At 46.8% G+C, this 27,611-nt stretch overlaps 1 protein-coding gene across 2 annotated transcripts in view; it reads left to right on the forward strand.

The window, feature by feature from the left end:
• LOC135256482 (glypican-5-like) overlaps positions 1–27,611 on the forward strand; it is a 111,981-nt gene that overhangs the window by 76,695 nt on the left and 7,675 nt on the right. For both annotated transcript variants that reach the window (XM_064338290.1, XM_064338289.1), the window contains one exon: positions 7,088–7,223. In XM_064338290.1, the coding sequence (XP_064194360.1) occupies positions 7,088–7,223 (136 nt within the window). The remainder of the gene's footprint in view (positions 1–7,087; positions 7,224–27,611) is intronic.

Here is a 27,611-nt window from a genome sequence, read left to right on the forward strand (position 1 = left end):
TTCAGGGGCCGGGGATGCGGACGTGGAGGAGGGCGGGGTGGGGCGAGGGTGTCAGTCATGCTCTGCTCTGCTCTATCGCGCGGCTTCCTCTGTGGAGGAGCACTCGGGTCTGCTTATCGCCGCGCGGGCCTGTAGAACACGCTGATCTCCGATACGGGGTCAGGCTTAGCGGGGGAGAGAGACCCTGGAAGGTTTTCAGCGCCTTGTAGGTTGAGGAAGCGAACTAATCAGGATACAGCGTAGGTCACTGGTCTTAGCTCAACAGGGCTCCAAACATCCTGCGAGAATGAAAGAGAGAGAGAGAGAGAGAGAGAGAGAGAGAGAGAGAGGGACTGACTGAAAGTCAGGTTGTGCCCTTGAGCTCTTGCTGATAGCGTGACTGTGAACTGGAAACGGCTGGTTCGAGTGCAGCGTAGGGAAGCCTCTTCGTGCAGTCTGTCAGTGACCCAACCCAACATAGCTATACTCATTCCTGGCTCCCCCCAATTTTTTTTACTATTTGCCCGATCCTGCACTTTATACCTGAGTGGTCACGTAACCATTGGCATTTACGAATCTGGACCAGAACCTTGATTTTCAGATGGAAATAATAAAAAAAAAAGTTATTTTAGACTCACTGAATAAAGGTCAAGCAATTGGATAATAAAAATGATACGCAACACAACTGGCCTCATTCTTCAGATGTATTGGCGTTGTGTGCACTGTGGAGGCGAGAGAAGGCTTGGCAGACTGGAGAGTGGAGACAGTAAACCGTCTCCTTTTTCTGGCTGAGAGAGAACACCTTACATAGATATTAAATGACTAGACTGGGAATATCCCTGGAGGCAGGTGACCATACTGCATAAGGATAGCACTCTGTCTAGAATTAGAAACTGTTTTTTTGCGGCTCTGTTGGTATTACCAGAGCCATCCTGTGATTGCCGGAAGCTAAAGGAAAGGCTATTAAATTGAGTGTAAGCATTATGGTCTAAAACCTCAGCTATGTCTGGTGTACTTTTCAGTTATGAAAGTTGAAATGCAACAAATCAACAGAGGACCACCTGAGCCTGCCCACGGACTACAAAGGGCTACCATGGTCTCTGCGGAGGCAGTGCTTGGTCTGAGGTTATTCAGTCTCCAATCAAGCCCTGAGAGTTGAGTGGGCCAGGCTCATTGTGATTTAATGTCTTTCATTCCTTGATTGATAGATGAATGCCCTTTTGGCTATCGGGCAATTATTGATTGACTCATGAATATGCTTATTGAATTAGACATTTGCCTTGGTTTCTTCGCACAATTAGTGGCTAATGAGCTTAGGATGGTATCGACGGAATGCCTCTTTCATGGCAATGGGCAATTTTTTCAGTGTCCTCGGTGGGTAACATTCTTAATTCTATTCACTTTGAGGCCACGCGCCAAAACAAACAGGCTTCCCAGTCCTGTCTACATTGCATTATAATGATGATAATAGAGCATCAGAGGAAAGGTCTTTCCCTAAGCAGAAATGATCCATTAATGAATTAAGTGCACCTCTAGCTCTGCATGTGTTTTCAGAGTAAACATTTAGCCATTGCAGGAGATTTAACGTGCGCACTGGATGAGCTATGTTGTGCTTCGCTCACAGCGAGTACAAATTCCCTCCTTGATTTGTGCCAGGTACATATTCTTTCTGTATAAAGTAGGCAGTACAGTACGTGCACTGGAAATAAATTGATTGCTAGTTGCTAATACTGTACACAGCTGCAAATTCATTGAGGTTCATGGTTAGGATTAGGATTAGCATTATGGGTAGGATGAGGGATAACGCTGCTGCTACGGTTAAAGTAATATTGTTACAGCTATTGCCTGTTATGTTGTAACTGGCTGTTCTAATTGCGTAGGTGCCAAAAGTATGTGGACACCTGAACATCACACCCATATGTGCTTGCTGAACATCTCATTCCAAAACCATGGGCGTTCATTTGGAGTTGGTCCCCCCCCCTTTGCAGTCTCCACTCTTCAGGGAAAGCTTTTTACCAGATTTTGGAACATGGCTGCGGGGATTTGCTTCCATTCAGCCACAAGAGCATTAGTGAGGTCGGGAACTGATGCTGGGCGATAAGGCCTGGCGCCCAGTCTGCGTTTCAGTGCATCCCAAACGTGTTCGATGGGGGTTGAAGTCAGGGCTCTCAGACAGGTCTGTCATCCTCAGTCTCTCCCAGCCCAGGGTTGGGTGAGTGGTGGCAATAGAGAGACTCACGATTCAGAACAGAAAAGATAGAGGTGTGGGGGTACTGATGGGGTGGTAGCCAGAGGCATTGAGCCAAATTAGCATTAAATGGTGCGTATGATTGTTTCCTACTGCCGTCCAATGGGCTCTATTGTTGGGTTGAAAATGTTTTATGTAAGCTATTATGTGGCATTGTTATAATTTGCCTATGCATGGTTCTGTAAAGAACATCTTCAATAAAGGAAAATGTAGTGGTATCATCTATTGCTGAATGTAGCACTCCACCCCCAGTCCTGACTGAAGTGGGTACTCCATTGGTCTACAGAAGTGATTTAACATTATTATTAGATTTGCCCTCGCAGAGTTATTGTATGCTACAGTTTATTATGCTACCATAAAGCATGTTCGGTGGTCCTTAGAGAGAAGCACTACATGTGAAAGTATAACCCTGTAAAATACAAAACCCAGTAAATTTTAATAGTTTATCCTGTTATACAAAAAGGTCGGATCCCATTCATAAAGCTGGGTATTTAGAACAATCCATGTAAAAATGTACCGGAGTCTCTTACCTGGCCTGAACTTCCAGATCTGAAAACAGGCCTTACATAAGAGTCCTATTCTGATTGGTTCTCAGAGAAAGGAGAACCAACCACTCGGAGGACGCCTTCACGGTTGCTGCCAGTTGGAGTTAACGGGTGCATTTGGGAAAAGAGGCTGGTGTGGAAACAGCTTCTGAAAGACAGGCCCAGATTTCGTCTGACTGCAGCGAGCTTTCTCATTCTGATGCAGAGACACCAGCTGGGGAGGAAGAGGAAGAAGTAGACGCTGAAAAAAAGTGCAAGCTCTGACTTTTGATGAATGAGAACTCTCTGAAGCGAGACATCCCGCAATTCTTTATTAAAAAAAATAATATCTTCTGGCAGAATGAAGTTTGCTGTTGGAGCAAAGTCTGGGTATGTTGTCTGCCTGGATTCTATGGAAAATAGAGAAATATTTAGGGGAGTGGAAAGGCTGACTGTTGGTCTTTTTTTCTGTCGGTCTTCATCTGTGGGTCCCTGTCAGCATAGCAGCTTGTCTCCATATTCTGCATAAGTTGCCATAGATTCCTCTGCATGATTGACATGTTGACAGGTCTCACTATTTTCTTGCCACCTATAGCTCCTTCATGGCATCCCCCTCTTATGGAAATTGTGGGTTTTCAGAATCCTTCCGTGTCAGTATCTATGGTATAATACCTCTATTTCTCCTTCTACCTGAAATCTTCAGTTTTGGGAGAAGTTTCCAGTGCCCCTGATTATGGATGCTCCTCCACGCCCCTCCCCTAATGCGAGATTATGTGCATTATGGCTACAGTTCAAGCAGGCTAGCTGGAGGAGGAGGAGGGGTGGTGGAGGTGCCCAATTACGTATTCTTACATGTTGCTCGAGTGATAACGGGAGGTCGATGGCACCAGCGGAGGAGGTGAACGAAATCGCAGCCGGAGCACGCCTGAGCGGGCCGCGGTCTGATTACCTCGTCTGCTCCCCCGGCGTGAGCCGGGCCACGGCGGCGGAGGCCTCGGCGAGCGTCGCTGTATCGCGGGCTGCTCGCCGAAGACGAGGGCGAAGGCAGGGAAAACAAACACCCACCCGGTAACGGAGAGGGGGCGGCCCGTGGCTAAAGCGCCGCCGTCAGCTCGCGGAAGCGCCTCTTATGAAATGCAAAGCAGGCCGTATGCGCCTCAGGAACACTGTAGGTACACGCTCAACTTTGATAGAAAAAAAAAACAAAAGCACAAAACACTTATCTCTCTGAGGCATTTCGCCCTAGGACACGAGGTTTCCGTCGCACTCCGTCTCTCTGCCTGTGGTGGTGTTTCCTCCAGTGCGTCTCCTTTAAAACCCCAGCTTTGGGAACTACGCACAAGGACAAGTTCCAAAGAGACACTCGTGTTTTGACGGTTCAATAAGGCCCAGGGGGACAGCAGGTTGGTGGAGTTTGTTTAACGTCCTCGTGTACGTCTTGATGAAAGCAAGGTCAGACAAAGCCCGTAGAAAAATGAAATTCCGTTAAAGCTTTGCCATGGCGACAGGACAGGACAGTTTCTGCCGAAGTTCTGGCGCTCGTCCTCCTCAGAGGGATGCTAGGTCATCCTTTGAAAGCAGCCTTTTTGAAGCCTGTTTTATTGAAAGTCTGCAATTGCTTGATAATTCGCGGCCTGTGTGTTCGCCTTCTTGTCTCTGAAGCCTGGGGAATGTTTGCTAAGCACGTACAACGTCAAAAAAAGTGATAATAGTCAGTTCAATTAATTTCAGGCCAGCGCTGTGTGCACTTAGCCTCGTGTTGACAAAAATGGAATCGGAAAATCTTTTTACTTGAGGTCAGTAATTATGTTTCTGTCTGATGAATGAAGCCTTTGAATTCCTGTGATTCTACATCAAGAATCCCTGCGCGACGAGATAAAAATTGATGGCTTTATTCATGGGGAAAACTGGAATAATTTCATATCAAACCCCTGTTTCTTTTGGGAACAAAGCCTTTGCTGAGCCGTTTTACTGCACTGGCTACTTGCTCTGAATATTACTACCTCCAGCACTGCTGAATCCCCCTCTCCTCCCATTTACAAGGGGATTTTTTAAAGCGAATTCAGCATCTTTCTCTTGTACCTTTGAATACTGTGCTGTAATAGTACGTGACATGGCATCCAATCAGCTTCCACATCAGGGAAAAAAGGGATTTTCAAGTTATAAATGACTTGGATTGTCAGTAATTCATGCCACTGAGCGCAACTGTGGACACAAATGCACGCACACATGCACAAATGCATGCACACACATGCACGCACACACGCATGCACACGCACACACACACACACATTCATGCACAAGCACAAAAACGCACATGCACACACAAACTGTACTTTGGTCTCTGTGTTTTGAACTCTGTCCAGGTCAGCATTTTTCCTCATTTCTCATATCATTACACCACATTATGGTATTAACTTGTTTAGGGAACACTGACATATAACTATATCTGCTGACATCATCTATGGTCTAAATGTTGCCCTGTTGCACTTATTGCATTGCGTATTTGTTTATTATTGTTTCGTGGTTCTGCTCTGTGGTAATAGCAGTAGTGAGGGACAGAATTGCTAATTTAAATCTAGTGCACGATTGTTTTTTCTGCAGAAACATTTATTAGATACACTCTGGGAAATGTAGATCAGGAAATATAATGTAAATGTAATTCACATTCAAACTTTGGAGAATCAGTTTTTGCATCTGAACCCGTAGCATACTAAAACCAGTCGAAAATATTCACATGCTATTGTTATATATTATGTAAAGAAAATAGTTATATAGCCATCAGCCAAACTGAGATACTCTACGAACACAGAAGTAGCATGAACAATTCCATATGCAATACATAAATCCTCTTTTTTATTATCACTGTAGCAAAAAAAGGTGAGCAGTAAATAGAAATGTGTCACATTTTTTTCCATGAATAAAATGCACCTGAAACTGCATTTTAGGTTTCAGTAAAACGGGAGCTGGTCTGGGAGTAGGTTTCTGGAAACTAAACATAAGGAAACTAAAACAGTGGCACTTTTTCTTGCAAAATAAAGTGCATGGTTTAATGCGATTCTTGATGTACTGGCACATGAGTTTATTCATGAACAGTGCTGGAAACCATTAAGTTGAGCTAAGTGGTCAGACTCTGCCTGTTCGTCCACAGACTGCTGCTCCACTTATCAGTGGTCCCTCACTGATGCCGTGTTTTTATAATTAGCATGCCATCCCTAACTTGCTTGCTTTGAACTTGCGGTTTGGCTGATCTATCCTTCTGGAACTTTCCTTGGACAATAGCTTTCAGTTTCTCTGTTATCAACAAACACAGGGTGGTTTCTATTGCTACTGTACAACATAGAAATGGTACTTTCTCTGGAATGTGTATGCTGAGTTCCTTGTTGGTCATATTTACTAATATTTATTACTGTTTAGTCATAATTAATGTGTGTACAGTCTAGGGCTGTATGATTAATCAAATTCACATTAAACGTGTGAATTCACAATAGCAAGAGGCCACAGTATTGGCTTTACGCTCAGTCAAAATAGGGAAACGGAGAAACGGCTGGTTGTTTGAGAGATGCGCCTGACTTTGGTCGTGGACTTCCTGCATTATTCTCAGAGAAACTGTTACCGCAGGCTCTCGGTCGTTATCCGGTCACGCTCCGCTGGTCCGTGACCGGGACTTTTTTTCAGAGAGCCCCGTCTCATTTTTAAGCCGCTCGTCTGTCTTAATTGAAATTCCCAGGGAGCCGAGCACATGAACCGCGCGGCTGCTGCTGCTGGTTCCCCCGGCTCGGAGCCGCGGATTTCCACGACGGCGGTGTGTTTTGCATAAGCGCTTTCTCGCCCGCAGGAAGCCTCGCCTCGCCGTTTCTCTCACAGGAAGCCTGCGGTTCGGGAGTAGCGCCCCTCACACCAGGACGCGCCAAACACAGACCGCATCCAGAGCCTTCTCATTTACTGTCCCGTTTGCCACAGATGGGCTGCCGCTGAGATTTCCATAGAAACATCGCCCCCCCTGCAACCCGCCCCCCCCCCTCCCCATGTCAGGCGCTAGTGGGGTGTTGACAAATTCTTTCCCCTGGAAACACCAGGAATCCTCATCCCATGTCTTTTCTGTGCTCTTTTATTTTTTAAATTCAGTGTCCCACGGCTGAGATTTCCTGTTTACTTATTACCCCGTTTTAAGGTAAAACCTTTAAGGTAAAGTACTTGTCCTCGCTTTGACTTTTTGAGTAGCTTCCCGGTCCCTCCTGCTGGGGTGTCCTCGCCCGGGCCTCATTTGTGGTTTTAGTGTGTTTATGAGCTGGCCCGTTCGGCTGACCCCGCCCTGCTGTGTTTGTTGCTGCAGGAGATGGAGGACAGCTCGCCCGGGTGGGGGACCCGAGGGGCGCTGATGGAGGCCGGCAGCGGGGTGGCGGAGGGCAGCGCCGACTGCGACGACGAGGACGGGTGCCGAGGCTCTGGGGAAGGGAACGTGGAGACCGGTGAGTCCTCGCTACGCGCGCTCTGTGCCGTCCTTCATCCTGCGGCCCTCACACCTCTCTTCACCAATCACTGCGCTGCTCACACGTTTCCCCTCAGCCCTCTTTCAACCTGACTCCTCACTGTTTCTCATCCACTCCTCATCCTCTCTGCGTATCTCATACTCTCAGCACCACTCACAAATGCACTCACACACACGCACAACACACACACATACATGCACACACACACTGACACACCCACACTCATGCACACACACACTCACAGCCCCCCCCCCCACACACACACACACACATATTGTGATTTGCTGCTCTGTGCTTGTCGCACTCTCAGCCAAAGCTAGTGACAGTGACCCAGGGGTGAGAGCGTGCACCACAGGCGCAGTTCAGAGACCCAGTTTCATCATATCCATATTCGCCGGGGGTCATTTTCCCCTCACTGCTGGTCTGAAAGTTCATGGTTTTATTGAGGCGGTGAGAAAATGTCCCGGGGGCGGGCAGAAAACCACAGCGCAGCAGCGGCATCGGCGAAGCGGTTAACAGCGCATCGACTTTGCAGTCGGACTCGCGGCAGAACAACCCCGACCGGCTAATTACCGCTCGGATCAGCCGCTGCAAACGGGCGGCCATGACTAATGCACCCCGCGGGCCAGGTACTCAACAGCAAGGCCGCGCAGCAGACTGACGTGTCTGAAGGCTCATGGGAAAAAAGGAAAGTAGGAAACAAAACAAAAAAAGAATAAGCAACAAAATGAAAAACAAAACACGGGGCCTTTCTTTGAATGAGCCTAAAATGGCGGACCATTGCATCTCATGCGCTGTGTGAGGGTTCCAGCATCCAGCGACTCTGCCAGATCCCGTATGTCTTCAGCGCGAGAGAACTTCGACTGAAATCTTCAGACCTTGTGCAAGCTGGGGAAATGCCCGGGTCTCCAATAGCCCTCGTCCTGTTCCTCGCCGATAGCGTTTATTTTCCTTGCCTCCCGCATCCCGAAAATGTAAATAAAAGACCTTGGCGGAAACGGGGAAGGTTGTGTTTGGTAGAAGATGTGGGAAAGCGAGAGACCGAGCCTGCGTCCTGGTTTGTTTCTGCTTCTGTCTTGTTTAGAATAAATTTCTCCAAAAAAAAATAAAATAAAAAAACGTACCTCGGATGAACCGGAAAAAAAAAAGCGCCTGACTCTACTGTAGCGTTTTGAAATGCCAAGGACTGCATGTAAATGCAAAATATGTTTATTTGTTATAGGGTTTTGTTTTCTCTGGAGTAATAACTCAGAATGAAAGGGGGCCGCGGAGCCAGACAAACAGGATTATCAAGGAAAAAACATGTAGGGGGGCGGATGCACGCTCGCGCTGGACTGAGTTTCCTTCCTCTGCTTTCCCAGTCAGTCCTTGCGTATCGGGGTTCTTCACACTGATGAGAATGAGCTGCATTATGTGACATCGGTTGGCTCTCCGCAGAAATCCCCTGGCCATCGCTGTACACTGAGGTCCATGGAGGACTGGAGCCATCTGGCTCCAAACAGACTGATTCATAGCCTGCGTTTCTCTCCTAAAGCCCTTTTTATAATCGCACTTCATTGCACATTCCTTTAAGGGGCAAGTAATAAAGGTCATCACACAAACACGCGCATGTACGCGTGCGTGCTCATACACACACACTCAGTCACACACACACACACACACACACACACACGCTCCCACATTTCCTCAGAATTTTATTGCCCTTACGTTAATGCTCTGTAACTGGCCTCGGGGCTTATAAACATTTGATTTGCTGCTCGAAGGGCTTTGCAGAGATTGGATGCCACAACCCCATGCCTCTGGGTACTGGCCTCTCCATCCATGTTCACACCCACATATGAGCACACAGATGTTCAGTATCACTCACACTAAACCAGGGTCAAATACTCGCTTTGAGTTATGTGAAAACCCTTGTAGACACAGTACGCTTCCTGAAGAATATTCATCATTTTAAAAGAAGCATCTGCTTTCGCTGATATTCAGATAAAGAACACTCTCAGGGATAACTCATGAAAATGTGCACTCTTTCAGAAACAAAATGCACACGCACACATGTTCAATAACACACACACCCACACACACGCACACAAACTTGCTCTGTGTATCTCTCCCAAATTCCCCATTCTCTGTCCATGGCTCAGGAGGTCATGAGATTTTGATTAGCAGCTCACAGGGCCCTTCGGAGGTCGAAGGTCGCGACCCCCGTGCCCCCGGTCACACGCCTCCCCCTTGACTTTGGAGCCACTGGCTTGCAGAAGTGTCAGCGCGGGGACGGGAAACGGGGGGGGGGGATTGACGAGCGGCTCCCGGACCTGCCCCCAAGGCGCGTTCCGTCTAAGCGGGGTCACCTTTGACTCCCCCGACAACCGTAAAATTCGTTCGCGAGATGGATCCCAGACATTACACGTCCGAGGGAGGCCATTTGAGGGAAGTTATTTGGCGCGGAGGGCGCGGGCGCCGCCGTCCCCGCCTAATTCAGAGCGCTGAAATCCGTTCCGCTCCGTTGGCACGCGGCGCAGAGGCAGACGCGCTACGGGCAGACTTCAAAGTCACGGCCGCCCGCTGCGGACGGATCTGGCACCGGCAGCGACGAGCCGCAGGCCGACTGCAGCGCCTAAAGACGCATTCCCATGCGCCGCGTCATCGGGCTTATTACTCACTGGTCCTGAACCCCCCGTCAGACACATTCACTGTCATTCCTGCGCGGTGACCAGCCCGCTATTTTTATGGCGGCGTCAGAGCTGGCGCACAAGCTTTTGTGTTCGAGGGGGGACAGTTAGATAGCTAGACAGTCAATCTTCATGTCGTTTTTAGTGGCCTTTCATTGGCCGAAATGAATGGACGCGATGATAAATGCGCGGATTGTAATGCATAAAGCGGGGAGCGAATTTTAAATGGGGACGCGCCGAGGCGTTTCATCCCGCGGCTAGGCAGCGCCGAACCGCCGGCTGTCTGGCACGGAACCCGAGGCGGCGGGGGGACGTTGTTGCGATTTGGGGTCTCCGAAATTTGGCCGCGGCGACCGACTGCGACTTTGCTGCGGCACCAAGTAAACATTATCTGCAACTGCTTCATAGAATGGCGGAGAGCTGAGCAGATTCGAACCAGGCCTTAGTTTAGTTATATGTGGCTGGAGGGCTGCCAGGCATGTGTTTCCCACTACAGTGCGGTCACTGTGCGGGTTTGACCTTCAGTATTCATTCCTTATATTGTTACACACCCTGCTGTCCCACACACAAGAGCTGGCCTCTCTAAATAATGTAAGGAGGGTCAGTGGTCGCTAGGGAGAGTGCATTTCATGCATTACTCGAGTGTGATGAAAAGCTGTCCATTGTACTGTACAAATTCAATTCATTCTTTTACAGGTGTGGTTGTAATTTGGTTGTAATGCAGGTTGCGCTAATATCAGTTACCTACACTAGTATTAGTAGTAACCATAGCAATGATACCAAACTGTTCAAGTCAAGCATTATTTTACTTCATGTTTTGTACCAATATGTTTCACAGAATATCAGCCTGAAAGTTACACTAATGCAATGCCTATAGTGGCAAAGTGGTGAGGAGAAAAACTCCCTAGCTTAATAGTTATACACAGCAGCTGTAGTAGACATAGCACTAGTAGTAGTTAGTAGTCATGCCTGTAGCAGTATCTATGGTGCAATTTATAATACTAGCAGTTGTAGTATTCATAGCAGAAGCAAACTTGATGATAGAAACAACCTTAGCTGTAGCTACAGTAGTAGTACTTCTAGCACGAGATGTAGTATGAGGCAGTTGAAATAGGAGTAGAAGTAGAAACTAAGCCAGAGGTAGTGTTAGAAGTAGTCATAGTGCTATAGTAGTCGTAGTCAGTATTACCTACAACACTAATACCAGTAGGAGCAGTTATGTTTAATCAACGTTAGATTGAGATGTACCGTCACTACTGTAAAGAGCTTTTAAAGGCACTGTATTATTATGATGAAGATTATGATTATTATTATTGTTATTATTATTGAGAGCATGTCCACTGTGTAGTAAATGAATGTTAAGTGATGCTGATATATCCATCCTGTAGAGTAATCCTAACAGGAATGCCCAAACAGCTGTGAACCTGTCACTGCTTTAAAGAAGAAATCCACTCTCCTCCCGCTCCTCTCCTCTTTTACGCATTCATCCCCACTTTTCTTTTATGGGGGCCAAAAGGAGTTGGATGCCATTTCAGACACCTCATTACAGCCCATCAATCCCTGCGTCCCTTTTGTGCGAACCGAACGCTAATGGAGTAAGGGGCCAGAAGATGGATGGCAGCGAATTGCTTGTTCTGCTCTCCCGCGGAGAAAACCGGCTGGTCCTGTGTCTTCAATGGCGCCCTCGTTTTTATTCTCAAAGTTCACGTTCGCTGGCAACCCGAGCTGGGAAAACAGGACAGGACCTTACCCAGAATACCACGGGGGAAAGAATATTGGTGGTGGGTGGGGGGGGGGGGGGGTTCTTGGGGGGTGGTGGGCATTGCATTTCTAAATCTCCTAGCAACGGCCTGTAGTGTGCCACTGGCAGGAGAGCAGGGGGAGGCTGAAAGGGGTTGTGGGAACTGGAGCGGGTGGTGAAAGAGCAAATGTCTGCCCGCTGCAGAGGAGGGACAGTGAGAGCTTAGGAGGAATTAGCCTCAGCGGGGGGACAATGCGCGAGTCCGCCTCGGTTCTGCTGGGTCCCGAGAGCAAGCAGATGCCTGACGGGACCGAGGGGGTCTCCAGGCGAGGAGCGCCGGCTCCTGATTGGACCGTCTTCCCCTCAGGCGAAACTCACGTGGACTCGAGGGAGCTCGCCGATGTGCCCCCAGCTCCTACAGCTGAGGTTGTGACCTGGAACTGTTATCCATTTCAGCCTTAGTCAGTCAAGCTCCTGTCCACATGAACGCCTGATCTCTCAGACGAGCTCTCTGACAGAGTGGAGCTCATAGTAAGGCCCTATAAAATCATATTTCATGCTTATCATGTAAGATACATTTATTTATATGCATAATTATTTGCTGTATTCACATTGTTGTATTGAACTTGTATTGAACTTTTATTTTTGAACAACTCCCACAGGTTTTAATCCCTTACTATTGCATGAAAAGCTGCTAAACAGAGCTGCAGTATTACAGCACGCAGTCGCTTTGCCTCAACTATAGGAGACAGACGTTAGGACTTTAGCCAGTTTTTGTGAATTTTACAGTTTCAGGCATTGTGTCCCTTCATTTTCAGTGAGATACATTCGTATTTTCAATATTTGCAGGATTCCACATTAATCATTTTTTCTGTGTTGATTACTGAATTCTGAAATTCAGTCCACGTTTTCCGCATCTCAGAAAGCAGAGTCCTAAGACCAGATCGACCCGCTCTGTAAATCTGTTTGCTGTTCGAAGCAGACAGGAGCCTGCAGAGCAAAATATTATTCGTAAAGTGTTGGAGCATGGCCTATCTGACCAGACTGACAATTCCCCCTGTAGAGATTTGCTAAGCACTCTTCAGAATTGTGCTTCGTGCCGGTTTATGTGGATTACCTCAGGGGCAGGTCTGCCTTTGAATATCTGAGTCAGCGCTCCCACGGTACCTGTCAGTCATTGTGTTGTGTCATCAGAGAGAAAAAAAACCCAGCAGATTTTCTCAGATCTGAAGGAGACAGGTACAGATGACTATAGCTATATGTATCTCAATGCAAGCAATGTGCTCCATGTCGACAGGCAGCTGTGGACTGCGTCTCTGTAAGTGGGGACAAGGACACGTGCCTCTTTTTTTGTCGCAGAAAAGAGTCATGACTTTATACTTCCCCCGTCTTCTGAAAAGGAAGTGTATAATGGCAAGCCACAATCGCTCAAGACATGGCTTACAAATCCAGGCCAAAGGGAGGCTATGAATCCTTCCTTCTGCCAACATTGTATGTGAGAGAAAGATTTGAAAGGAAAGCTTATCTGTCACTCACCGATACAGGAGGAAGGATTTGAATTGCATTTATTTATCCGAGCGCTTTCACGAGGAGCAGATAGCGGGAGGAAGATTGAATCGCGAGCTCGTCTTCAGCGAGCGGGCGCGGGGAGAGCCGCACTTGAATCGCGATTCATCTCCGAGAACCAGGTTCAGGAAGACGGGTTGAATGGCGAGCTCTTCCGCAGCCACGGGACGACACCGCCGCCACAGGATATTGGCCATTGTGCTGGCGGCGCACTCCCATTGACGCTACGGGGGAAGTCATCCCCCCCCCCCCCCCCGGCTGATTGAAATCAATCCCGCTGCACCTTCTCCAGCGCAGGGTCTGAATAGCGCTGGGAGCCCAGGAAGCCGCGGCCCGTTTTGTGCGCGCCGGCCCGCCATTCGCCGAGCTCCTGGGTTCGGATGCGCTCTTCGGATAAGGGAGGAAGGGCTTTGTGCGCGGCTCTTAGCGCACCGCGGAGCGCTCCCGTCTCCACTGGCACACAAGCGACTGGGTCTTTATCCAGGCCCAATCCATCCAAACACGCACTGAAACGCATGCGGGCTCCTCTAAAGTCAGCAAGTCAAAGATGAAAATGATTATTTAATTATCATCTTGTAAAATATCAGTACTTCCTGTAGTCAGCGCTAATCGTATATGCCGTATAAACCTGCTGTTGGGTTATCAGGGTATCGCTGAGGACAGTGAAACAGGGCCAGATGTTTAAGTGGGAAACAAGTGTAATTCTTAAATGCGTAATTAGAGATAATTAATCGCCAGATTGCTATAGCGACTTTTTAGCAACCATTGTGAAAGGGTGTGATAACAGACGGAGAGATGACGGGATAATGGTTTCATTCCCCCCCCCCTCCACCCCCACTTCACACTGCCACACAGCCTCATGCCAGGCTTATCAGCTTCATTTCTGTGCTGAGAGGAAGTGTGGAAGAAAGTGAGCAAGTAGGGAGAGATAGAGAGGGATAGAGTGGGAGAGAGAGAAAGAGAGTTATAGAAATGTTAAGAAAAATAAAGAAAGTGAGCGATAGCGAAAGTTAAAGATTATCCTGTTCACAGTATTTCAGTAAGAGACAGCAATTGAAATTATCTCAGATATTTTGTGCTTGTGTGTTTGAGCCCTATGCAAATCTGTTTTGTGTGAGAGGATGTGGGAGCGTGCGAACGCGTTCACGTGTACGAGAGAGGGGGACTGTCGGTGAGAGCGAATGTTTGCGGACGTGCGAACGATCGCTAGCGCGTTTATTTTGACAGGCCGTTAGCGTTTGGGACAACAGCGAGGGGATCCAGCGTCCGCGATGTGTTCACATGGTGTGCGATTTGTACCGGAACGTTCCGTCCCGACCCGGCCCGGCCTCGCTCTCTGATGCCGCGCCAGTTAGCGTGCGGCGGGCGACATGAAAGCGCTGGAGGTTCATCCATCCTTTCATCCATCCTTCCAGGGGATCCGGGGAGGCCCGAGGCGGGGCTCTGAGGTCAGCACAGATCAGCACAGAGGTCCTCATTGTGTACCCTCAGCCCCGTCCCCGCTGAGGGCCACTGGGAGGGGCCGAAAGGGCCCGGCCATGCTGCTTTACTGAAAGGGAACAGGACAGCCTCACACTGACTGAGCACAACTCACAGCACCAGCATGGCCTGTAGAATATTGGAGGTTCCCTCCAAAGGTGAACCCGCAAGTGTACCCTTGAATAGCTTCAGTGTCCAAGTACGTGCATATATGAAGTGCCAAATGTAGGCTGCCCTGTTGGGTCATGTAAGTTTGGTGGTTGATCACACGCCACTGAGGGCTGTGTAGTTGGTACAGCTGACGAACGTAGGCCGCAGGTCCCTGATCCGCCCGAGGTGTCGCGCTCTCCTAACCGAAACCAGGTGGCGATACCGCCAATCACTGCCCAGTGAGGCTCCCAGCCGCAATCAACGCCTGGCATGCATCACATTTAATCAGGACCTTATGACCAATTTACCCTGCACGCCACACCAGCCCTCAGCTGCCTGATTAAGATGATGGTGATGATGATGATGATGACAACAATGATGACAAAGCACCCTGTCTCCAAATCAACACACTGTAGCACCCTGGCTCTAAAACAACACACTGTAGCACCCTGGCTGTAAAACAACACACTGCACCCTTGGTCTAAAACAACACACTGTAGCATCCTTGGTCTAAAACAACACACTGTAGCACCCTGGCTCTAAAACAACACACTGTAGCCTGGCTCTAAAACAACACACTGTAGCACCCTGGCTGTAAAACAACACACTGCCTGGCCCTGTGATTCTGTATTTATTGTATGCGATCCACATTGAGCAGCTCTGAAAAGAGCTTTGTTTCTTCTTCGCTTGTTTGTGTGTCTTGCTCCCGCTTTGTTGGTGCTGAAAGGCTGGTTTGAGGCTCTGTCTGAAAGAGGCTGTGCTTGGGGAGAAATCAACTTTCTAAAACCACTGAATATCTTTATCTCTCTTTTTTAATGAGTTCTGGGATCTGCCAAAGTGGATCTTGAGCCCCCTGTGTTTGGACAATGTATTTCTTAATATTGAAGGAATGTTTTCTTTGCTTATAAAGTAATTGGAGGGATAGCAGCGCTGAACTGGCATGCCAACTCAGGGGACTATGCTCCCAGAATCCCCTGGGAGTCAGGATTGATACATCTAATGCCGGACATCCGGTATCCAAGGCAATGGGACTCCAACCAGAGAATTAGTAATGCTAAATGAATTACTTTCAGCCCGGCCGGAAGGTACCATGTAAAATTCCAAGCACGCAAATTTGCATGCTTCACTTTACACGGTTATCCTAAAATATCAAAAGCTCCTGACCATTCAAAAAAAAAAATAAATAAAATTAGTAACAAGTAACAAGCAGCCATCCGTTACGAAAAAGACCTGGACCCAAATTCTCCTAAGACCCGGCAATTCATTTTTTGTCTCCTTAAGGGGACAGGAGTCATGAACTAAATGTTCTACTCTGCTGAAACAACACTACAAGGGACACTCAACAAAAATATTTTTGGAAATATTTTCACTGCAACGTGTTTTTTTCCATTCAAGACACTCGTATTATGTCAACAAAAAATGTATATTTTTCTCTGCTGGGAGCACAAGAGGTTATTCATAAAGTATCTCACGGGTAGGAGTGTTGGTTTCTGATTGGTCTCGGCTCTTCAAGGACAAGGTCACGATTTTGACAGGGGAAACGTACTCTGAGGTGCTTTTTGAAGACGTGGCATGACGTTGATGCTAATCGCTGGTGATTGAGTACCGTTGGGATGACAGCACTCTGATCAGAGGCTAATTAGCAAGGGGCCTGCGCAGTGCAGGGCCTCCACTGACCGGAGACCGTATAATGGGTGAGAGGGGCAAGCGGGCTAAAGGACGGGGGTCAGATGTCCTGTTTGGTCCTCGTATCTGATGCCTGGCGCCTGACAGTGCTGACTGTGATGACGGCAGCCTCTGCCTTCTCTCCTCGCGAGCATCGATGGTTTGATAACAACCGGCTCTGAAGGCCTGGTGCTCCTGACAGCATTTGTCTTGTGTATATGGCCCTGTGTTATACAGCCTGTGTAATAACAACCTGTATAACGCCTGTGTTAATAACAGCCTGTGTGTGTTAATAACAGCCCCTGTGTTAATAACAGCCCGCATGTTAATAACTGCCCGTGTGTTAATAACAGCCTGTGTGTGTTAATAACAGCCCCTGTGTTAATAACAGCTCCTGTGTTAATAACAGCCCGTGTGTTAATAACAGCCCCTGTGTTAATAACAGCCCGTGTGTTAATAACAGCCCCTGTGTTAATAACGGCCCCTGTGTTAATAACAGCCCCTGTGTTAGTAACGGCGAGTGTCTAACGCCCACTGCTGGCCTTCGTTCTGGAATCCGAGGACCCCCACTGGCGGCTCAGCTATATAGCGAGTGGGGTGAACCTTAGTCCCCTTGTCAACGTGGCCTTTCTCCAGCCTTTCTCCAGCTTGACCAGCGTGTGATGGGAGTGTGGTGGAGTTTAGAGACTAGACACCTGATTTCAGCCCTTCTGTCTCTGACAGGAAGAACGTATTTATAGCAATGCTGTAGCACTACTGTCACTCCTCTTTCTGTCATGCAATATGCTATCTATGGAGGACGCAGTAACATTGTGGTGCTGATGGGGAGGAATTTAAGGGAGGGTGCGGAGGCATTGATAGCTGTAGAGGGGCACGGTTGCAGCGTCATGTGAACCGAGAGATTATTTCACTTTTATTTTTCATATTGCGCAGTAAGATTTTCAGGGATAAATCAGCTTTGACAGAGTTCTTTTTCACACCTTTTGCATTCACATAAACCGAGTTTGAGTTTAATTCGAAGTGAATATTTTAATGTGTGCCCTTGCTCGTCCCTGCCCTGCTCCTCTGAATGGAGGAGTTGTTTTGGAACTCCTCATGGTTTATTGGTGGTAGTCAGTTCTGCCCTTAATGGCCTGCGATCGATGAATTTCGCCCGGAGACATGGGCGGAGCTTAGGGCCAAGAGGAGCAAGCATGTGACTTGCATAACTCATCCGTGGAGCTGAAAGAAAGATCGCTTAATGATTGAGGCTAAATACTTCTCCAAGGGCAGGGCCTTTTAGCTGATGAGCTGTGTGTGTGGGAAAGTCATTCAAATTAGGTGGACACAATAGAATATTGTCTCAGTAATGCCAGATGTTATTTCTCATGTTATTTCCCTTACAGAACTACTTTCCACAGCTAACCAGCTGTGTGCCATATTTTGCATTTTGCACAAAAAGTATAACAAAAATAAGATTTGAACATAGTGAATAATAATAATAATAATAATCATAATAATAATAATAATAATAACCATTGATTGAACTAGACAAGACAAGCTGAGAGGTGATTTCTCATTTATTGTGTGTCATTGGAAACAAAATGGATGGAGGATGCGAGTCACAGCATCATAAGTCAACTTTTAGGAGGATGATGCCAGGTGTAGATAATTTCAATACCTGCAACTAATGATTTTGACAAGTGCTGAGGATTGTTAATGACAATCAATGATTAGGAAACTCAGTCTCATCTGAAAAGGCAGCATTATTCAGCTGAATGTCCCTGTCACTCTATTGGGGCCGTTGGCCTTCACTGTCCGGATGGAAGACCACTCCCAACTGACCCACCAACACAACACACAGCAGTAACAAATGTTTCCCAGGAGGCCTCCCATTGAAGCATTTTTTTAAAAAGCCTAACCCCGCTTTGCTCCAGCCATCCCGCACGATGAGGTGGGGCCTACGGTGGGGGCATGGCGGCTGTCTGCGAATCGTAAAGCTGTTTTTAAATCCAATTAAAATGCTGCTTGCAATGTAAATCTGTCAGGCTTAATGACCTGGTTTACGGAGAGCCTTAGCGGAAACAATCTCTGCATTTCTGAGGTGAAAGCAGTAAACCAGACAGGAGAGGAAGAAACTGAGAAACGGCGAAACGTTTTCAGCTCCCGATGATCTTTACCCCACGAATAGCGTTAGCGTGGCGTTCGTCCAGTGAAAAAGGGCGTTTCTGAATGTGCTAATCCGCCCAAAATCCTCCGCTGATTAGTGGCCTTGAGGAGTCGTAAAATACCGCTGATCATAATAACTGGGGATTAGCAGTTTCGGGAAATTGAGGAGAGACATGTAGCCTGTTCTATTTTGTGGAGTTCAGCAAGAGTGGGAGAGAGCCTTCTCTTTGTTTCACTGCCAGTATTTGGGGCAGCTTCTTCTGGGACCATGTGAAAAATTGAGCCATGTGCGTGTTGACATCTGTTAGTAGATACGCATAACAATGCTTTTACTCAGCAGGAAAATAAATAATTATTTTATTTGAACATTACCCAGAGTGATGTACATTGTTTTTTTTTTTTTTAATAAAAAACCATTAATACAGCAGAATATTTTACCTTGGTTATAGGTATAGTAGCAGTACCCCAATAATTAGTACATAATTACATAAGTATATGCCCAGTTCTTTAATTAATACACCACTCTGCCAGCTCAAATGTAACGACAAAATGTTTTTAATGTTGCAAAACCCATTTGCTTGCATATACAAAACAAACACTGTAGTTGGTTATATTGCTGAAATTGCACTGCCTACAAAATAATTGGTATCAAAATGCTGCCAAGTTACAAAAAAAAAACCCTTGATCTGTTTCACACTGACTAAAGAGACTCTTTTTCAAAAGAAATTAGCATGAGCATTTGCATTAGGAGGTTTCCTGCTAATCTACCTTGACCCTGTGATCATATTGCCATCTCAAGAGAATGTTTCAATTGTGTATCAAATCAAAGAACCCAATCCTAACAAGTCTCAGAGCACACAAAATAATGATGACTTTCTTATTCTGCACAAGCGGAAACAGAACACCACAGACCGCAGAGCGCAGGCAAGAGGCAAGTCAGTGTTCAGTGGAGTCGGATTGAACTGAGATTGAAGTTGCCATTGCTGTTTGCGACTGGAAAAAACAACATTCGCTTGTTGCAGCTTTTTTGACTATGAAAATAATAATTTTGAGCCAGTCCCGGGCCACGAGGCACGAACCGCGTCGCCACGCCAGAATGAATCAGCGGCTCTGACCGTAATGTCAGCGCGCAGGCGCTGCTGCTGACCCACAATTCCCGCTTCGGCCGCGAGGCTGGGGGGGGGGGGTCATCGGCTCGGGCGGGGCCGTCGTCTGCCAGGCTCTCTCGCGTCCCGCTTCTCCGTTTGAAAGCCAGGTGCGTGCTGCGGCGGAGGCCTCTCCAGCGCGCTCGGCGCGTCACCCTAATCCCGCTAACTCCGGAGCCGGGTCACCGTATGCCGCGCGGGCCGGCCCGTTGCCAGGCGCCCCAGCCGCGCCGCGCCGTGCCGTTTCGGGCTTCCACGGAGACGGGCGCCTGATTTATTTTACATGCCCGCCACGTTGCTAAGGCTTCCGTGGGCCATTCGGTTTGTTTATTTTTGTTCGGTTCCAAATGGGCTTCTGTTTAATCTGCGCTCAGCGAAGCCGCCTCTGGGAGGGTGGGGGGTGGGGGGTGGGGGCTGGGGGGGGGGGGGGAGGTGGCAGCCGTGAATACCGTATCCCAGTTCTGCCTCTCGACCGACCTTGTCGCTGTGACACAAATATGACAGTAGGACATGAAGACGTTTTGCCAGACCTCGATTCCATATGTGGTTTGTAATGCACTTGGGAACCCTTTTGTATTATTCTATGACTGTCGCTGAATTATCTCATTGCCTACTCTGGAGTGCTGGTGAATCTACCCCAGTCATGTGGTTAGCTCTACATCCTAGGCAGTATTAGCTGATGGAGGAAATTTTCCTTGAGGGAGTATTATTGGAAATTTACCTTTGCTTTTGAACTTTACTGATCAAACAGCTCAGTCGCAGAGTTGATATATTCCTGGCAGCTCTAAATGGGAGATTAAATGGATAGCTCTTAATCTTGGCAAGCACAGCACTCCACTGACATGCAATTTTTGGGAGTTATTTTGCGAAAGTTCAAATCCACTGCAGCTTTAATTGTATTTGAAAAAATATTAGGCACACAACAGATATTTTATGCCACATTATTGCTACCTTAGCAGGACCCAGAAGGTAATAGGCATTGGCATTTTAGAAACGTAAAAGCACGTATGAAAATATGTCTGTTAGGCTTCAGCATGAGATCACTTAAAACCTTTTTTAAAAAACAAGTCTTCACAAAAACAAAAGAAAATTCTTTCAATGTACTTACAAAGTAAATACAAAGTAAAAAAGAGAGAGTGCAAATGAGGTAAATATGGAAAGAGAAAGAAGAGACAGCGAAGAGCAGACAGATTGTGAGAGAGCACATTTGAGATAGTAACCAGGGCTGTTTCTGGTCATATTTCAGTCTTTTCTCTTGTGAACCACTGATTGTCACCTGTTGATGCTGGTGGTTATTTAAGTCTCAAGTGTACTGACATACGTACATTGAGCTAATGAGTTACTGTCTATACTTTAAAATGAAACTAATGTGAGTATAAAGACATTAATAAGCATTGAAATAAGAATATTATCCATGTCATATCCATATCCTGGGAGTATTGTTTCAGCAGATAACCTCTGTGTAATGAAAGGACTTGTTTTGCCTGATACAGTAAAGCTTATGGTCTTCACATGCCAATGCACTGAGATTAAACTGGACAGCACAACAGCATCTTTTTTGCTGTTAAAAAAAGACTGTGTACATTCCTAATTGGCAAAACTTCTTTGAAGGTTGTTTTTTTTTTTTTTTTGCCTGATACAGAAAAACCTTTTGATGTGACAATACGCTGAGATTTGATTGGACAGCCCAACTGCAGCTTTTTTGTTGAAAACAGACTGTTTTCCCCAACAGCCCCCCATGCCTCCAGCAAAAGGCTTCTGGTCCATTATTCCCTCTCCAGATATAAATAGAAAATACATTGCGTGGCTCTTTTTAAATGAAGACATTACGCAAACATGCTGAATGTTAACGAACAAATTAGATATTGAAAAGAGTGGACCTTTCGGAAGTGCAGCCGTAAGCAGCTACTGCATATTGTATTTAATAACCGTTTTGTGTGCCGCGTGAATAAGCTGAATGGCTCTAAGAGAGTGTCTGTTTCACTGGGAGAAAAGAAGATGCCACTTGATAAAGGGTCTGAGGTGTATTTCTGTGTTTACCACTGTGACCGCTGGTACTCTAAAGCTGATGTTAAGCTGTGCGTTCTCAGTTCCTCTTATTGTCTCCTGTGCTGGGACCACAGCATACAGTACCATTTGTCACAGCACTGCATACCCTATGTTTCCTACTGCAACACAGGCTTGAATTTAAAGTATCAACCATTCTATCAAATATTTTTACAGAATGTTTTAAAAAATTTCATGATACCTGTTTCTTTTACACACACGGTGCATTATTCTGTTTTGCAGTTTGTAGTCGCAGTTGGATCTCTCCAGTTTGGCGGCAATTACTTGATTATGATAGAGTGCACAGCATGGTGAGGTATTAATTCTTGATGAGAGATGATTTTTTCGAGATAAAACGGGTTTTATAATGAGAAAAAATAATACTATTTAAAAATAAGCATAGTATCGTGCTGAGAAATTAATCAGTGATTTATGAGGGAATTTTTGTTGGCCAATACCTTAAGAAGCCATTCAATCCCTGCGTGTGCATTTATTGAATGGGGTTTTCACTTTATTTTTAGAACAGTTATGCCAAACTCTGTTTATGACATACTAATAAAACCTGATGGTTCGCTGCATCTTTTTTGTCTAAACTCAATAAAAATAACCTGAGGCAAAAACAAATCCGAAAGAGTCCTTAGGAGAATACTGCCTGTTTATCTCCTGACAGGATCTCTCTGAAATGGCCATCCTCTCCTTGAAATCTCCCCGGAAATCCCCGTAGAATAGAAAATGCAGCCCTAACCTCACACAAACGCATGCATGCGCGCACGCTCTCAGGCTCACACACACACACACACACACACAGGCTCACACACACACACACACACACACACACACACACACACAGGCTCACACACACACACACACACACACACAGGCTCACACACACACATAGGCTCTCTCTCACACGCGCACGTATACGCACACACACACACACACACATACACACACACGTACAGGCTCACACACACACAGGCTCTCTCTCTCTCTCTCACACACACACACACACAGGCTCTCTCTCTCTCTCTCTCTCTCTCTCTCTCACACACACACACACACACACACACACACTTCTCTCTTATATCTTGAAGTCAGTTCCTAAGGCAGTTGGCAGCAGCTCATTCTGCCAAAGTAAAAAAAGGTGTCTTTGGGCCCCCTCTGTAATTAAGATGCCCTGTAAGAGAGGGCCTGGCAGCGAGCAGCACGCCTGCCCGAACGGGTACGCCGCCGGAGTCCGAGCCGCGCCGCGCGTTCACACCGCGGCCTCAGAAGGGCCCAATCAACCCCTCGCTGGCTGCTCAAAAAGGGCCTTATCACTCATTCAGGCTCTGAAAGGGTGGCCCGGGCTTCACGTGCGCAATTATGCGCTTGATTGTGTTTCCCAGCCTTGCCCGGCACACGTGGAGGAAAGGGCAGCTCGCTCCTCATTATACATAAGCCCAATCAAGGCCTTCCTTTCTGCATTGTGTCCTTGGTGGTATTGTGGACAAAGTCACCTGACCTTGTGTGCGTTAACCTTTTTTTTTTGTAAGAGAAAACTGTCAGGTTGTTCCACGAGTTAGGGTTTGTTCCAAGAGCTTTTTTTTCATGTGGTCCTGAAGGCCTGGGCTCATGTTAAAAATGGTGAGTACTCACAGAAATGTGAATATTCATGGGAGATATCTATAAATGCGGTCTGCTGGACTCTTTGTGACAGAGATGGATGTGGAAGGGAAACACCCCCAATGTGGACTGGCGCCCCCTCCAGTAATCAGCATGCTAATGCAGCAAGCTCCTCCGCACCACACCGACAATACAGTCATGTCCAACAACCAGGCAAAGAAAATGAGCAGAAACATATTTATCTGTCACACCTGACAGAGGGAGAAGGAAAGGGGGAAGGTGGTCGCCCCTGGCTTGCTGGCTCAGCGACATGGTGACTAGATTAATTGTGTCTGCGTTTGCGGCCATTAATGTCCGTGACCTTCTTAATTAAAAACAAAAATAGGCCTTTCCTCTCGCCGCCGTGTCCCCTGCATCGTGGAGCCTGCAGGCGCCGCGGTCGTTCTGCATCGCAGGAAATGACTTCTGCGTTTAATCTGTAGTGCAGTATCCTTAGTGCAGCACAAAGGACTGGCGGCAGAGCAGAAGGTGGACTCGCCATCTATGTAATCTGCAGCCAGCATACTGCTATCAGCACACAAAAGCCCAGGATATAAATATGCTTCATTAGCTGATTGCGGTTGACGTCATGTTCTCACCAAGGCCGAATCTTTGTTTCCTGAGGACTCGGTGCTACAGGTGTGAGGCAATAATGAGAAACCGAACAGTCACGAAACAGGAAGTGTGACGCTTAAGGCAAAGTCAGTGCAGATCTCTGAGGTTTAAGGTTGTCGTTTTGAGAGCGTGGGGTACTCATTTATCAGCGTATTGTTCCGGCTCTTTCTGTGGCCTTTCTCACACCCTCTCTTACACCGCCAGAGAGCTCAGCTCATCAGCACGCCTTTGAATTCTGCATGTTTATTATCCATAGCCTGGCTCTGGTGTGTTTGCGCTTATGTGAACTGTACATGCATGTCACATATATATATATATGTGTGTGGGTGTGTGTGTGTATGCGCGCACGTGTGTGTGTATGTATGTGTGTGTGAATGTGTGCGTATGTGTGTGTATGTGTGTGTGTGCATGTGTCTAAAGAGGCAGGCTCAAACGCCTACATCAGCATGTATGCCTTTGAAAGGGGCATGCCTTTGAATACCGCTCGTGCTTTGAGGGACCCTACCAGCCTGCCTCCTTGCATTGAACTGAATGCTTTTATCTTCCCCGTTTAATAATCTGTAATCCCAGGTGACAGTTTCACCTGGTGCTCATTCAGGCGGTATGCAGAATATTCGCAGAGTGCCCAGGGGGCCTGTATGCATTTCATTTAGTGTGTTCCAGTGTCAGTCAACAGCGGAAACATAATTGCCAGTGATTAAAAGAAGGCCCTCAGAGGTTCTTGAAGCAATAAAGTGGTTTCCGACAAGAACAATACATGCAGGAACACCTTGTTAAACCAATAGTGGTAAATCCTTTAGGACGCCAATCAGGAGATTCACTTCCTCATCGTGGGATTACTCTGCTGTTACGTTTCATTTTATTTCTGAAAACGGCCATTTTTCTGAACTGAAAAACGAATGAGAATTTGATTGATGTCGGCGTGCTCTGGCTGCCTTGCGAGATTGCTGCCATTTTGTCTCGTTCCCAAGGGACTTCCCAGGTTGCTCTTCAGGGGTTGTGACTAATGAGGAGGTGTCAGTCAAAGTGATTGAAGGAGCTGGAGCTCCGCCCCTGTGCCGTGCTGCCTTTATGGAAGCTTGTGGACTGGGGTTTTGCTCAACTGTACTGCCCATACATGTTAACAAGGGTACTGAGAGCACAGTTACTGAAGATGGCATTTATAGATGTCCTCATGAATTTCCAAATTGTTGGGAAAACTTGCCATTTTTGATTTATAGATTAATTAATATAACATGATATGACATTGTATATGGTGAGAGCTCACTTCATGCAATGTGTGTGTGTGTGCCTGTGTGTACGCGTACGTGTGTCTGTGTGTGCATGTGGGTCTGTTTGTGCGTGTGTGTGTGCTGCTCTGTTTCAGCTTTTGTGGGCACAGAGTAAGCATTGCTCAGTCTGGAGTAAGCATTGCTTTATATAAAATTACTGATCTGAGGAACTTATTATTTTATAATTTTTTTGAAAAATATTAAATGCATGGACAAATATTAAATGCATGGAGTATCTACAAGGTCTTGACATCCTTGACATTTAAACATATAGTGCCCATTGTTGTATATTTAGGTACAGTTTCAAATAATGAATTTAAATGTGTGTTTCTGTAGGCGTGGATATAGGGGTGTGTGTTTAATAGACCCAAAGGCCTTCAACACGCCATATCGACTCCACAGCAGATTGTCAGTGACTCAATAAATCAATCCTTAAATCAATCAAAACTCATTATGAAATGTGTCCTCCAGAATGTGATTTGCAGACCTCTTTTCAAAGCAAGTGAAGTGATTTCTATTGAATGAAGTATTTCACAATCAAATTAAGATGATTTATATGCTGGTAGATAACAGGGTGTTATCTCGGATTGGTGATAGAACGATATTATAGAGCAGAGATAAAAAATGGTTTGCCACTGGCGTGAATTCAGTCGATGTTTATCCGCTATCGTGACCAACGAATAAATGCAGGATTGATTTTTCTTCTTGAATGGTTAAGACAGATTAATTTAGGTGATTATTGAATTTACCAGGCCGAGTAAACTGTGAAAATTGAACACTTAGAGTGCTGTTATTTGCAAAACATAGTTAAAGACAAATTTTGACAGAACTGAGACCACTATCAAATTAATACCGAATAGCACAACACAGGGCTGTGCAATATCTGAATACTTCTCATCATTCTGGACATGTCACTCCCCCTCTCATTTGACAGCCTATATAAGCTCACATAAAATGCAAAACCTTGGTGCTAGCCTGTAGGGCAGCTAAAAGTGCAGACCTGTTATATTTTCAAAAGATCATCAGTACTCACACACCTACCAGACCTCCCTGATTTGTTACCCCAAAATGTGTACTTGATCGGCCAAAATTGAACCACGGGCAAACACGGCACTGCATACACACGTGTGTATTCTCTCATCTGTGGCAATTGTTTGTAATGTAATAGTGATTTTCTCACTGTACTGTGTCCTGTATTTTCTAAACTGGACACGGATGAAGGATGGACTAAGCAGAGTGATAGAAGAGAAGGAGTGAGGGGGAGGGGTGAGAGAGAGGAAGAGAGAAGGGAAGAGAAGGATTAAAGGGAGATGGAGAAATAGAAGATGGAGAGGGAGGGGGGAATCAAAGAGAGATGGTGAATGGTGAAATTTGCAGGTGAGTGAGTGAGAGAGAAAAAAGAGAGGGGGAGGAGGGAGAGAGAAGTGAGAGATGGAGAGAAGCCATGCGATGCTCATATGGACACTTTGTGATTAGCCAGCTCCGTTTTAAGCTTGGGACTGAACTGCATTCCCACAAAGGGATGGATCAGACAAAGGAGATCACCTTATGTTTTTTTTTATTACCCGCTGTTCCACACTCGGCCATTTGGAGCTTTGGAAACTTCATAACCATAAAAAAAACACTGATCCAGGATCACCTGACTCAACCCTAATGAGAATCTTGGCTTTAACGCATTGCACCCCGCGTTATGCATTAAAGGCCAGTGACTGATCCAGGGCCAGTGCAATATCCGCACAGTTCTGACCTCTCTGCGGTCACCCAGCCGTCTGCAGGCCTGGCAGTTCCTGTCGTATTTCCTACAGGGGCACTTTCGGTTGCGGGAGAAATTAAAAGCGCTTCCTCTCCCCACACCTGCACTTGTATTTTGTATTCCAGAGGTCTAATCTTCAGGGTGGCGAATCAGCCCCTCAGCCGCCGCCGCCGCCACCCCGGCGGCACGGCGGAAAGCCGTAATAAGCCGATATCGGGCCGCCGGAGTCCGCACACGTCTCTCCGTCTCCCCCGACGCGCCGTGTCAGACGCTCATGTCATCATTTTGTCAGCGGCGCGGCGCATAATTGCGTTGAATTAATTTTCCTCTGCTGCTGTCGTGTGCTGTGAGACTCAGTGCCCCAGGGAGGGGAGGGGGTTACAGCCATGGCTGTCACTGCTCCTGGGGGGGGGGGAGCAGGGTGGGGATGCCTAGTGTTTTTGATGCCTCTGGCCTTCGGGTCCGAAAGACTCCT

Source organism: Anguilla rostrata, chromosome 6, assembly GCF_018555375.3.
Source record: "Anguilla rostrata isolate EN2019 chromosome 6, ASM1855537v3, whole genome shotgun sequence".
Taxonomy (NCBI): domain Eukaryota; kingdom Metazoa; phylum Chordata; class Actinopteri; order Anguilliformes; family Anguillidae; genus Anguilla; species Anguilla rostrata.